At 39.6% G+C, this 15476-nt stretch overlaps 1 protein-coding gene across 1 annotated transcript in view; it reads left to right on the forward strand.

The window, feature by feature from the left end:
* The first annotated feature begins 5527 nt into the window (after nucleotides 1-5527).
* Nucleotides 5528-15476, forward strand: part of LOC108709742 (transmembrane protein FAM155A-like) — a 243543-nt gene continuing 233594 nt past the window's right edge. The window contains exon 1 of the mRNA XM_041584257.1: nucleotides 5528-7243. Coding sequence (XP_041440191.1) covers nucleotides 6512-7243 — 732 coding nt within the window. The 5' untranslated portion in view covers nucleotides 5528-6511. The remainder of the gene's footprint in view (nucleotides 7244-15476) is intronic.

Consider the following 15476-nt stretch of genomic DNA (forward strand, 5'->3'; position numbering starts at 1 on the left):
AGGAAACAAGTAAGGGCAAAGCCTGGGCATGATGATGTCATCATATAGGAAGTTCTTGGTGTGTCAGGTTCAAAATAGGCCACTCCCATCACTTCAGAAAACTGGTCTGAGAGACAAGAGAAGGGCTAAGTTAATAGGTATAAAAATTAGCTTTTACAATGGCATTTTTACTTTTTGTTATGGAAAATGGTTTTTCTAACACATTGAGAACATTGTTAGTGGTTTCATAAGATTTGTACATTGAAGGTGAACAACCCCTTTAAATGCTTTGGCTCCCTCGGGTTGAAATGAGCAATTGTTCCCTCATGTGCTTTCTAAGTCAAAGGTAGCTTTTTCTATGTAACCATATCTACTTTTTTGTATATTGTTTGATATTGATGTAAAATCAGGGAAATGTATTATGTGTAATATATATATGTCCTTATATTTTACAACAGGGGGTACTTTATTCACTATATATTACCTAGTGGCATTATGTAGGTGACGTGAAATGGCAATGAAGTCAATTGAAGTTTTTCTCCGTTTTTTGCGTTTTTTTTTTTACACAAAATGCATTAATGTCAGTGGGTGCTTTTTCATGCAAAATTAATTGAGCTCAGTAGGCCTTTTACACAGCATTTTTTTGTGGAAAAAAAAAATATGCTACTGCCAAAACTCTGAATTTGAACACAAATCCATGCCTGACAAAAAAATGCTTTCATCACTATTAATAAATGGGCCACAAATCCACAGCAAACCAATTTATAGCATAGATTCTATAGTATAGAACTTGCCTTGCAATAATATTTACGGGCCAAAAAACCCCCACAATATTAGTAAAATTAGAAATGATTTCACTCAGAAGATAAATCTTTTTACTGCATAATACAATTACATATTGTAATTTACTTCTTGTCTTATCTATGTGTTACAAATTGTTTTATACTACTCATTGTGGTAATAAACTGATTATCCTAATAAATTGGCTTCTCTTCCACAACTGCTTCCTGTGGGACTGTTCTAGATGAGAATATCCTACAGTGTTATTACTTGGGTTCATGCATGGAGCCATTTAATATTTCATTTGCTTGTTTTTAGCTTTTGAAAAATGGTGCATTATTAATGAATAAGGCGACAACAATAAAAACACATTCCACCCTAGTGGGCTCATGGGAATGACTTCAAGGAAGGATGGAGATTCAACTTCATTGCTTATTCTCTCACAAACATTGGGCTACAAAATGTACTTGGAAACAGCTTACTACAAGGTCCAAAACTATTCTGCAATAAGAATGTAAATACTTCATACTCTTGTATAAAATAATTTTGAATAGTTGAACCGCCAGCAGGCCCTGAGGGGGTGCAGGCCCTGATGCAGTCTGTTTGGTTACATAACCCCTTTAATTAGCCTTAAAGGGGTGGTTCACCTTCATGGTAACTTTTATTATGTTATAGAATGGTCAATTCTAAGCAACTTTTAATTTGATTTTCATCAGGGGCGTAACTATAGAGGAAGCAGACCCTGCGGCTGCAGGGGGGCCCAGGAGGTATAGGGGCCCCATGAGGCCCTAATTCATATACAATTTCAATAAATATTGGAGAAACAAGTCAACCTCTAAACATTTTGGGGGCCTGAAAAATAATTTGCTGTGGGGCCCAGTAATATCTAGTTACGCCACTGATTTTCATTATTTATTTTTTTATAGTTTTATAGTTATTTGTCTGTTTTCTCTGACTCTTAGCAGCTTTCAAATGGGCGTCACTAAAAAACAAATGCTCTGTAAGGCTACAAATGTATTGTTATTGTTACTTTTTATTACTGAGTAGTGATGGGTGAATTTGCGTCATTTCACCGAAAAATTTGCGAATTTCCCGAAAAATTCGCAAAACGGCGAAAAATTTGCGAAACATTTTTTTCCGGTTTTTTTTGGACGCCGGCAACAATTTTTTTTCACGCCGGCTAACTTTCGTAAGCGAATTTTAGCGGCCGTTTCGCGAATTTATTCGCCGGTGGCGAATCGCGCAAATTCGCTGCGAATTCGCGCCTGGCGGATAAATTTTCCCATCACTATTACTGAGCCTTCTATTCAGGCCCTCTCCTATTCATATTCCAGTCTCTTACTCAAATCAATGCATGGTTGCTAGGGAAATTTGGACCCTAGTTACCAGATTGGTTAAGATGCAAATTGAAGAGCTGCTGAATAAAATGTTAACACAAAAACCACAAATAATAAAAAATAAAAACCAATTGCAAATTGTCTCAGAATATCACTCTCTACATCAAACTAAAAGTTAATTTAGTTAATTAATTTTCCCCAGGCATTGCTTTCTGACTGGGGTCCTTTTAAATGACCCCTTATAGATCTTAAACTACAGAATGAGATGCGGTTGCTCTGTAGTTATAGCTTACACAGCAGATGAACTCACTTTACTTTCTCTGGGTCTCACTGCTAACATAACACACCATAATAGTATTACTATTTAAAATCGTATGGCAGTTTATGCCAAACAGTGTGCATCAAGCATATATCTCCCATTCTACTGGTGGCTTGATCATTAGGATGCTGGGAGTTTAGGGTCAGGAAAAATGATAAGGTCTGATCCCTAACTGTAGCTGCATTGCTGTATAAAAAGTAATTATATGTATAACACACCAATGTTGTAACTGTTTCTTACTTTTTAAATACAGGTATCTCTCCTGACTGTATGTATTGCACTTTCTCTTTACTAGCAATATGTATGTATTTTGACAATGTAGCGGTATTAGAACCCCGAGATAGGGAATTCCCTTTGTTGTAAGCATAGTTTGAACATGCACAAAATCCCATTCATGAGAAACGTATTCAATGAGCCAAGCAAAAAAAATAAATAAATAAACAAAACAAAAAAACACTGGTGGAAACTTCCCTGCATGTATACATACTGTAAATCAAGTATAGTTTGCTGATTGGTGCTTGAATCAGCCAGTTAGATCAGGTCAAATCTGCCAGTGACTCTGCATCAGTGTGTTGGCTGGGCCTGGAAAAAGCATTAGGATGTGAAATTAATTGTTAAATATATAAACAACTGTTCCTGAAAAAAAGAATAATTACTATTTGTGAAACAGATTAAAATAAATGGCAAGGAAAGGTAAAATTTCTGGGGGTGCCATGTTTTAGACAAATCCTCAATGATCCTTGTCACTTACCTGCTACCCTGGGCTGGGACATCTCTTTAAAAAAAACGCACCCTATGGTACTGTTTGCTGAGCACCATCTTTTTCCAGTCTTCCAGGCATTTTGGATTTCAGGCTTGGGTAAGGATTTGCACAGAACAGAACTAATTCCAAGGTGCAGAGGACACTGCAAGACCAGATAAAGACGACAACATGGCTAACATCTTGACAATTGCACTCTCTTTCTCTCTCTCACTCTCTCTCTCTCTCTCTCTCTCTCTCGATTCAGGAATAATAATGTAGACCAATGCTATCTAACTGGAGATTTTATGGCCTCCATGACTGCTCAAAAGCTCCACTGATCTCTTCAGATTACATTTTATTATAATCTGCCCCCTGATCAAGTAGTATTGCATTTAGTTTTTATATTTCCAGTTTTTCTGTTATAGCATACTATCTCACACCATAACAGTCCCTCAATGCTGCAATATGTATTACTAGCTGTGAGGATTACAATCATGAATAATTCACTCTACTATATAAAACTGTATTGCTGAACCAACAAGTACTGTATATTGTAATATTGGTGTGTAGGCAGCCATCTCAGGAAACTGTTACTTACACTGTGCTTTTTTGAGAAAGAACCAGCACTTCACAATAGAACTGCTTTCAGGTAAGTCCTTGCTTCTCCTACTGGAGGAATTGCAGCAGAACTTGGATTTTTACTACTGAGTGCTGTTCTCATATCTTTCAGGTTGCTGTTATCTTGTGTCAGTGAGCTGTTATCTGGTTACCTTCCCATTAGGGCAGAGACACATGCTGCAATTCGGGGAGATTAGTTGCCCGGTGACAAATCTCATATTCTTTGGGGCGACTAATCTCCCCGAACTGCCTTCCCGCCGGCTCTAATGTAAATCGCTGGCAGGATGGCACTCGGAGTGTTTCGTTTTCCGAAGTCGCCTGAAGTTTCCTTGTGAAAGGAGATTTGTCGCCCTGCAACTGATCTCCCCAAATCACAGTTTATGTATCTGCCCTTATTCAGTTGATAGGCTGGTGGGGGTGACATCTCTCCAGCTTGCAGTACAGCCATAAAGAGGGACTGAAGCTAAAGTCACATGGCTGAGGGCTCCTTGAAACTGACAACATATATCAAAAATTGCTTGCATTTGTGACAAATGGATCTCAGTGCAGAATTCTGCTGGAGCGGCACCATTAACTGATGCATTATGAATTAAAACTGGTTTTCCAGTGACAGAATTCCTTTGGACACTGGGTAGAACCAAGTCATAGGCAATAATGTGCTTTGTCGTTCTTATTGTGGCAGCAGTCTTGCTATTTTGATCCTGATCCTGGCGCAAACAAGTGAACTGGTGGGGTGGAAGCTCTATGAAAACGCCCTCTGTGTATCTATTATTATTTCAGTGCAAAGCAGCTCATTTGCTACCACTCACAGTGTCCCAGTAGTAATGACTGCAGCACAGATGGACATGCATGGTCGGATCCTAACATATTAGACAACATATATGCCTGCATAACATCGCACAGCCAATGTAACGGTCTTGTGATGCAGAACATTATTTTTTTTTTACGTTTAGGAAATGAGGCTCATGATGAGAAGCTCCATTTGCTTACATTTGTACACATATCGTTTTCCCTTTGCTGATTGTACAATCCCGAGATAGGGAATGTGCGGCAGTGCAGCAGTAGCAGCAGCCAGTGTATTTATTGTTTGTGCTCAAGAAACAATCACTGCCGCAGTGGAGGCTCCTGCGCAAATAGCCTACTAATCGCCTTTACCAGCTCCTGTATACTGGGCTGTCACCCGCGTTTGATGGCGGCTTCAATCACAACCGCATGGGGAAGATTCCTGGAAAAAGAGGGGGTGCCACTTGTTTGTCACAGAGGGCTAGTGTAATGTAAATCACCGATTAACCCTTTCAACGGATGTAATGTGCCTGGGTTTCATGGTAATATTAGCAAGCTACAGCCAGTTCTATATGTTAATGGTGGTATGAGGCTCCTGTTGGCACGTGTTGCCTCCATCTATGCCGATTGCCGAGGGTTCCTTTAAGCTGCAGGAGATCTGTTGCATTAGAGAAAACCCCTGCCATGGCTTTGCTATGAGTGAAACTTTAACACTATGGGGTGGTAGAGATTTGGGACTGATGCTGCTGCTGCTGCTGCTGCTGCAGAGAAAACGCAAGAACCCCCAAATGCTGCGGAACTGTAGGAAGCAGCACACAAGGGAAACAAGAGATTCTAGTTAAATAAAACAATGCAATCCTATAGAGCAGGGTGAGCAAGAGGGGGGATGACACAGAGGCATTAGTAGCAGGCGAATGTGTTAGCGCCTCATCTCCAGCGAGAAGTCCGTGTCAGTTCTGCTGCATATCAATCTCTTGTATAAAGCTGAGATCTGTGATATTCTTGCATATTGGCATATTGTCTCCAGACATAGTGAGAGCAGCTGTGAGATCTCACAGTGTGTGTGTGTGTGTATAGATGAGCTAGGGCACAAAGATGAGCCTTTTGGTATAAAGCACCAAGTGCTGCTGCTGAATCAATGCTGTCACGTCCCTGGTCCCTTCATTAGCAACGGGCATGATGATGTAGAGCAGCCTGCCACCAGCAACTGATTGGGGATGTCGATAAGTTCCATAGAAGGCTGTTGCTGCTGCTGCTGCTGATCTGCATGTGTCTTTCCAAGTCATTTCTCCCCTTCCTTCACCCTCCTCTGCTGCCTCCACCTCCTCAGCTCCTTCTTGATCTTTTCCCCATTCAGCTCAGAGCTGCCAATGCGCCAGGATATAGACATCTCGGTGCCGGGGATGACGCAGAAGAGCGAGCTCCCCCCAAAAAGTCTTCCCGGACGAAGATGGCGGCAACTTAGCACAGGACCAAGATGACTGTGGCCATCAGGAGGCAAAACCCAGGGTATTCCGCCCAGTTTGCGAAAGAAAAGACGCCAGGCTGAAGCGTGTCGCCAGTGCGATCTGTTGAAATCGTCGTGCGGCTTCTCAGCCAGAGCAAGGGGGAGGCTGATGAAAGTGCTTTGCGGGAAAGGAGCGGTTTCAGCTGGAGGAAGGGAAGAGACGTGCAGTCAGTGGGAGCGCTATGGATAACCGTGATGTGACGATGCCCTCTGCTGCTGCTGCTGCTGCTACTGCCGCCTTCAACTCTCCCTGCGCCCCATTACTTGGATGGATGTAGCTCGGATGAGCATCGGCAGCACTGCGAGAAGTCCCATCCTGCCTGTGCCAAGCGCAAAGGAAAGCCAAGGTATCCAGGGAGAAGCCAACCTAGCCTCAAGTCAATGAATATTGTGGTGACCCTGACAAAGGAGCCCTCACGGTGGAGTCAGCAGCGCCTTCCCAAAATATGACCAGGGGTGCCTGGATGTGTCGGCAGTATGATGACGGCTTAAAATTCTGGTTTGCACCCCGGGAGAACGAAAAACCATTCACTGATTCAGAGAGGGCTCAGAAATGGCGACTGTCTTTAGCATCTCTCTTGTTTTTCACAGTCCTGCTTTCTGATCATTTGTGGTTCTGTGCTGAGGCCACACTGACAAGGACCAGAGACAAAGAGCAGGGCACCCTAGTGTCACCCACTATGGCTCATCCATTCCCAGCAGTGGAAGGACATTCACTTTCACCTACTCTTCAATCAACTCAAAAGAGCCCCAGAAAGGGCAAAAAAGCTATTTTTCTAGGAAATTCTACCAAACCTTTGTGGCTACTAGAAGCGTCTTACCCACCTAGTCCATTTGGTCAGTGTTTTAGTGTCGACGATGCAGAATCTGTCTGTAGGAACTTGAGTGAGGGGGCAAGGAAGAAACCCACTCACTTCAACATGAGTCATTTTTACCTACCCTTTTGTAATTCCTATACACTTTCGGATTTGTTTTTTGGATTCTCCAATCCGGACACGTTGAGCTGTAGTGGGGATGCGGCGGAAAAGGGGGATGTAGCTGGGTGCACGAAATGCGTCCGGGCTTACCAAATGCACGACCAGCACGCTCAGGAGAAATATGAGGAGTTTGAGCTTTTGCTACAGAAATATTTGCAATCGGAAGAGTATTCTGTAAGATCCTGCTCTGAGGAATGCAAGGTAGGACGCTGCTTTGATACCCCATTGCTTGAAGTTATGTGGCTGCTGGTGATGGTCACTTGAGAAATTAATTAGGCCTATGTGTGTTGCTCTTAGCCCTGTTCAGCTGCTCTTCAGTTGGAAAACATGAGGTTGGCCTAAGCACCAGAGAAGTGTCATCTCCCTGTGCTTTTCATAGGTTTCTGATGAGCTGGCCTTAAACTGGCCTTAAACTGTGCCATTGGTCTGCTGGAGATTACAGCAGTGATCCTTACTAAGGTTAACTTGTTGCTTCTGGAACTCTAGTGCAAATAAATTATTTACAATATCCTCTCAATTCTGCTTAGGTCATAGCCAAACGTTTAACCGCATGGGTAATAGTGTATGTCTCCATTTCAATAAACAATAAACAAAAAAAGTGAAGGAAAATTAGAAAAAATTGCTTGTTAGAATGGTCTCTTACCTAGGTAACCCCCAGTCAATAGGTTTGCCAGTCATTTTTTGCAATATATAGAAACTGCACATGAAGGAAGAGACCATCCAATGGGGAAATAGTAGCCAAAAAGTTTCTTGTGACATTAGAAAAAGTCTTTATGTGTTAGCCTGACTCGTTTAATGCCAGAAGTGGGCACTTACTCAAAGGCTATCTATCTATACATGGCCAGACGTTGCCGAAATATCTATGTTCCCCATTGTCAATGCAAAAAAAAAGAAGACAGTATGTATTTTATTGAATCACATCACAAGTTGCACACGTCGTCTATGCTAAGTGGACAGATAGCTCAGCAGTTGAGAGCTTCCTCCTGAATACAAATGTGCTCCTTGCAGTCGATTTGCAGTCAATACTGCACTGTCTGCAACTGTCATGTGGGTGACCTTAGATCCTTTATTATTAAACACCGAAAGTCCTGTGTGTGTTGAGATCAGGTTGATCCTGTATCAGAGGCACAGAGCATGTCATTCTATAGCTCAAGGACACACTACATTTCCAGCTTTCTGGGCTTCTGGATTGGCAGCAAGGAGGGATCACTGAATGTCTAAATGTTCTGTGCCAGTGATTAATTTATGGTGGTGGCCCGGGGGACCTGTACTAATCAGAATCATTTTAATAGCTGCTGTCACTTCTCAAGAAATGTACCTGAGGTTGGATGGGCTTATAACAGCCGAGTAAAGGGCAAGTAAACCAGACATATTAGACCTGCAGAGATGTCTTGTGTGATCATTATTCTTCTGCAGATAAACTGTGAGTTTTGTGCTGTTATGGTGTATATGAAGAGGAAGGCCTACATGTGTGTTTCCGGCTGAAAAGCATGGTGTTTTTGGTGACAATTTGTCAATCTAGGCACTTGCAATATTAACCCTTAAATGCCTGGATGATATTTTTGGCTGATATTAATCCCAAATCCAGTAAAAAAAAGCATCTGATGACACTGCATAGACTGGCTGTTCTATGCTATGCGCTGTCCAGAGTGCTGAAAAGGCTGCTCACTGCCAATGCTGGGTATCAGTTAAAGGGGTAGTTCACCTTCCAAACACTTTTTTTCAATTCAGTTGTTTTTAGATTGTTCCCCAGAAATAAAGATTTTTTACTGTTTTTCCAAAATCTAAGTTTAATGTCCCCGTCTCTGGTGTTTCAGTCTGGCAGCTCAGTAATTCAGGCGCAGACTCTAAACTGTTACAATTTTGCAACATTTAGTTGATACATTTCTCATTAGGAAATGGATGCATAACAGATGGGTAATGGTTATAGATATGGCTTGCCATTCACACATAGCAATATCACATTTTTTCAATATCATTAGACTTAAGTAACCTATTGATACTTATCCCCTGATGTTTTTGTTAGATTAATACGATGTGGAAACCTCTGAACTTATGTTGGTTGTTGCATATTTTGTCAGTATAGTGAAGGCGCATATTTTTGATCTAGGAATGTGTTTTTGGTGACAATTTATCAATGTAGGCACTTAGGCAATATTAACCCTTCAATGCCTGGATGATATTTTAGGCTGATATTAATCCCGAGTCCAGTAAAAAAAAAACATCTGATGACCCTACATAGACTTTATAAGGCTGTTCTATGCTATGCGCTGTCCAGAGTGCTGAAAAGGCTGCTCATTGGCAATGCTGGATATCAGTTAATGCAGTTTCTTTTAACTGGTTCTAGTAAATCTCTATAAACATACTGATGAAATGCTTTTCAATCTAGGGCTCCCTAGCTGTTTTCCAAGCAAGGCTAATAATTGCAGTATATCAACAGCTGCAGTGACAAGCCAACAAGTTAAACATCTCTAATAAAATAGCAATATAATTATTATATATATATATATATATATATATATATATATATATATATATATATATATATATTGTATCTATTTCTTTTCCAACTTTCTCTTAATATGTTTTTAAAAAGTAACCATTTTATTACTGCAAAAGGGATATCAATGTTAAATAATATTCTAGGTTAATAAACTAAGTACATATGTTGGAGAAATTAAGCATTTGACTATTGTTCTCTTAAGATATTTTTCCTGCTTTTGTATATCACTAAAAAGAGACATTGATTATAGACATAACGTGACAGATCAATATATTGATATATTTACAAACTTTGATTTTATTGCTAAAATCAATTGAGTGCAGGTATCACAAATTGTATGATGGCATTTTAGTCAATGGAATAGATATTTTTTTTTAATGATTCCAATTTGGGTTTAGTATTTATAATGTAATAAGGGGACAGTTATGATTATGATTTCACTACAATTGAACCACAGACACAGTTTTTATAAATGTGTCACTTCATGCTGAATCCAGTTTAAAAAAAACCATCAGTTTTGCAGATACTTTGAAAAATAGTTATCTGTGCTTGAACAAAACATTGAAACATTCTGTGACCAAAAGGTAAATATTTCATAATACAGAAATTATACATGAATCTGTCAAAATATCTGTTTGCGATCAAATATTCTGACTTTTGCACACTAGGATATTGTGGTTGGATGGGCCTACTGATGTAAAAAGTGGTACAGTGTTTCTTACATCCTCTCTTTTATGGATTATGTTTTTTCACTTTCTTTCAAAACATTTTTTGGAAATGTAACGGTCGGCACCCAACACCAGAACAAACACCAGGCACCCTGGTCTCGGCTTGTGCTTCACCAGTAGTGTGACCGCCTTTGGGCCTCGGGAGGAGCCCTCCCGAGGTGCAAGATGAGAGTTCTGGATAGGCAGAGGGGCACGACTGTAGAGCAAAGTCTTTGGACAGAAGATAGTAGTACAAGGCGTAAGGCAATAGAGTAGTCAGATCAGGCCGTGTCGAGGCAGGCAGAGAATAAACGTAGTCAGGCAGGCAAGGGTCAAACCAGGAAGTCAATCAGAGGGTTTAAGCAGAAGAGGTAGTCGGTATTCAGGCAAGCGTCAGGATCCAGACGTCAGAATAGTCAAAAGCCTGGCAGGGGTCACAACAGGAATCAACAACAGGTTCAGACAGAATAGCTTAAAACTCAGAAGCACCAGGAACAAATCCTATCACGGGCAAGGTCCTGTAGCTGTAAGGAGCCTTAAATACTTTCAAATTTGGCGCCACTGTGCACTGGCTTCATCATGCAAGCTCGCCTGCGCCTTTAAATGATGAGGAGGTGCGCGCGCCCTAAGGATCCAAGATGGCGCTGCATAAGGAGCGTCATGGCGGGTGTCCCTGTCGATGGTGCGGCGGGCGCCCCCGCCGCACCACTGAACCACCAGGGCAAGTTTTATTTTTCATTATAGGAAACTAGGATCAGTCTCTGTGTCAGTAGTGGGCCTTCTGTTTTTACTGCCATGAACTGTGGTTTACTCAGAAGGCTAATCCTTCCTACACTTTGCCCTGCTATTGAGGGATTCAGTTATTGATCATCTCATTTTTGGAAAAGGTGCACAGAAAATGCTTTCTGTTCTTTATTCATACTATTCATACATTTCTCTCTGGACTATGGCAGATGAACTGAGCAGTAGTAAATCTTGAATACATAAAAACAGGTTGTACAGTATCACATGTATAAATGACAGTGTGTTTGTGCTGTACAGTTTGTTGACAATACCAAGAAATGCTCTTCCCCGCATTTGCACCTTTGCATGATTGGTGCACCCAAAGCTCACTATGCTTTAGATGTGATGTGCTTCAGAAGATGCCTAATAGAGCACATAGCAAATCTCATATCTATCTGCAGGGTCATTGTCTATCAGTTCTAATGTGTGGACATTCCAGCCGGAATATGATTACATTTTTCTGCCATGGGGGATGTAAAAGATAATGTAGTCTTGGGAATTAGCAGACGACTGAAGTTTAATTTCATTGCTATTGACTAAAAATTTATTTTGATCCTTTGTACACCCTAAAATGGAACAATGAGCAACCAGTTTAATCACACTGACCAGTGAGAAGGTCATTTTTGTTGTACTGAAGCTGCACATTCTCTGAAATTGTATTTAAATTGAACACTCGGTACAAGGATGTCAAAATAGGCATGCCACATCTACCAGTGTTTGACTACCCCTCCCCCCATGCAGAGAATTTTCTTAAAGGAACATTAACACCAAAAAATGGATAACTGTATAATGTAGTGTTGCCCTGCACTAGCAAAACTGGTGTGTTTGCTTCAGAAACTCTACTATAGTTTATATAAACAAGCTGCTGTGTAGCCATGGGGACAGTCATTCAAGCACAGGATACACAATAGATAACAGATACGTTCTGATGAATCCCATTGTATATTATAGAGTTTATTTGTTATCTGCTGTGTATCCTCTGCCTTTTCTCCTTTTTCAGCTTTGAATGGCTGCCCCCCATGGATACAAAGCAGCTTTTTTATATAAACTATAGTAGAGTTTCTGAAACAAACACACCAGTTGTACCAGTGAGGCACAACAGTACATTATATTTTAATTACTTGAAAACACTTTAATTTTTTGTCGTTACTATTCCTTTAACTGGAGAGGAAGCTGACTATATAGTCCGGGCCCCCCTGTCCCTGGGCCCCTCTCTGTGACCACAGGGGCTGCTTCCTCTATAGTTGCACTAGCGACATTGCCATTGCTGGCAATTCAGAACAAGAGCAAATATATACTGTGTGTCATTAAAAAGTCTCTAGCTCCAGCTTCTCCTTTAGATCATTGTTTCTTTTCTTTTTAAACAGACTGATGTTATCCTTTTATATAAATTCAAACAAGCTCATAAAAGACCTTACCAGCAAAGCAACTCAAGAAATAGGTCTTACACAGCAATACAACCCCATGCAGACAAATACAGCAAAACCTGAACATGTTGAGTAGGAATAAGCTGGCTCTTACACATTCGTGTATGCCTCATAAATACATTTCTTATTTGTTTTGTAAAGAGATGGGTCAGCCACATTGAGAATTCTCTGAAATGTGGTAACTGTATAACATTTACATGATGTAATTCTTTCTGATGCAGGCTTATGAAGTTTATTTATCTTGATTTACTCTTACAGCAAAATACTTGAGTGAAAGATTAAGTAAACTGTTTGAACAATTTTACATTGGAATAATGAGCAACCGGTTGATCATTGAGAACTACAGTGGCTTCATATACATCTAACTAAAGGTTCTGAAATCCCTTTACTTTGTCTTTCTCTGAAGGAGAAATCCCTTTGTCTCTCTCATCTCATTCTTTCTGAGAATTTGGTTCCAGTTATGTTCTGCCTCTTCTTCCTTTAACTCTTTATCTAGCACTTTTTGCTTTTTATACATTTATATCTTGCTGTGCTTTATAGTGCATGCATCTTTTTATATTTGGAAAATTGTAGATTCTACTCACATACAATAAAGCCATATCATTTTTTTCATGGCCATTAGAATTTTTGGTTGATACCTGATAAAATCATTTGTGAATAATTCATTGATAACAAAATGCTGATACTTTATATACCGTATGTATGTCTTTTTACAACCTATCAAACAGACCACACTCTCCTGATTTTTTAAAAGTCCACTTTAAGCATTAAGTGATATCAAAGGGAACATTTAGTAGCTTCCAGAGAGCATTTGCTTCAGGGGAATTTTTTCCCCAACAAGCACTCTGCCAAAGTTAACAGCTCTTCTAGTATAAACACCTATGCATAAACTAGATTTATTTAAAAAAAAACATTTTTTCAGATTTTTTTTTTTTTTTTGCTAATGTTTCAATTCAAACCCTATCCTATTATATCTTTACTTTGTCATTGCTATTCAGTGGTGTAACTAGATATTACAATTTACTAGGCTCCACAGCAATTTTTTTTAAGACCCCCAAAATGTTGTGCTGGGTTTTATGCAATACTCCAAAGTTTTTGGGGGGAAATTCCGAAAAAAATCGTGAAATTTGTGATCGAAATTGGATTTTTACCTGCAAAGCAAATTTTTGGGAAAATGTAAAAATAAATAATAATAATCATAAAAAAAAACAAGCGGATTTGATCAGAGTTTGTAGCAGAAAATATTGAGATAAATTCGGACTTTGATAAATAACCCCCTAAAAGTACGTTATAAAAGTAGCATAAGTAAATTTCCTCATTTACTCCTTGTACTTCTTCATGGTTTTAAAATCTAATACACTGGTGACTTCAACCTGCACAGGTCTATTACCTGTTAATTGGTCCAAACATATAATAAAATATAAGTTGCATTTGCTGGTATTATAAATGAGATCTTTACAGACCTTTTGTCCCAGTGTTCCTGTAGCATCTGTAACTTGCACACTGGGTAGCACATTATCTGGTAGGATCACATTAAGTGACAAATGTCAGCCATATGCCCTAAGTTTAAAGAGGAATATAATGATTCATTCAACTGTAATGCAGTGTATCTATCAAAAGGAATGATGCTATAAATAACCTTTCATATTAGAGTGGAAGAATACCTCTTTCCAAAAGAAGAATGTACAGCATCAGTATATAAGATTATTATGGAGCTAGGGAGTAAACTTGCTGTTGGTATATGAATAAATAATGAAGAAAATGCCATAATTTCGAGGCATGAATGACTCCTTCCAGTATAACATTTCTTTGCTCTGACCACTTTATCCCAGTGTTATAAGATTCAATAACTGTTTTTTGTCTCTTTAGAAAAAAGATACAGTTATAAGGGCTACACTGTACTCATCACCGGGAGTTTTGAAAAAACATTTTAACTAAGACTTTACTTTTCGTTTTACAATAAAACTAGGTGTTTTCACATTTTCGCTCTTTGTATGTCACAGACACGCATTGCACTGTGTAATAATTTAAAGGAGCAGAAATACCAAAAAAAGAAAAGTGTTTTAAAGCAATTCAAATATAATGTACTGTTTCCCTGCTCTAGTACAACAGGTGTATTTGCTTCATAAACACTACAATAGTGTATATAAACCAGCTTCCGTGTTACCATGGGGACAGCCATTCAAAGCGGAGGTTACAATGCAGATACCAGCTGCACTCTGTACAATCCTACTTTATTCTATTACAGATATTATCTTTGATCTGCTAAGTAATCTGTGCATTTTCTCCTTTTATAGCTTGAATGGCTGCCCCATGGCTACACAATAGCCTATTTACATAATCTATAGTACTCTTTCTAGAGCAAGGATCCCCAACCTTTTCTACCTGTGGGCAACAATCGGATGTAAAAGAGTTGGGGAGCAACACAAGCATGAAAAATGTTCCTGGAGGTACCAAATAAGTGCTGTGATTGACCATTTAGTAGCCTCCATGAACACTGGCAGTCTACAGGGGCCTCTGTTTGGTAGTACACCTGGTTATTATGCAACCAAAACTTGCCGCCAAGCCTGAAATTTAAAAATAAGCACCTGCTTTGAGGTCAAGGGGTTAGAGAGTAACATGTTGCTCACAAGCTACTGGTTGCGGATCACTATTCTAAAGCAACCACATAACTTTTACCCATGCATAACATGAGTATTTTATATTTGAATAACTTTATTTTTTTGTTGATACTGTTCCTTTAAAGCAACTAGACTGAGCTGCCATGGGTTTTACCCCTAATTCACACCACATTTCCAGTGACATTGGACATCCAGTGACATTGGACGTGTGGTAAATTCCATTGTAAACACTGTACATTATGTGCAAAGTGCATGGTTTTATTTGAGGATCATCCCTCCTATACATCTTCTAATAGTTTAGTGCTCTGCAAGTATAAACCTGGACGTAACATGTTTCTGTGTCAGCTGTTAAAAACAGTTCTTTCTTGCATCCATATTTTTTGCACATTTCTT

The sequence above is a fragment of the Xenopus laevis genome, chromosome 2S (assembly GCF_017654675.1).
Source record: "Xenopus laevis strain J_2021 chromosome 2S, Xenopus_laevis_v10.1, whole genome shotgun sequence".
In the NCBI taxonomy this organism is placed as follows: domain Eukaryota; kingdom Metazoa; phylum Chordata; class Amphibia; order Anura; family Pipidae; genus Xenopus; species Xenopus laevis.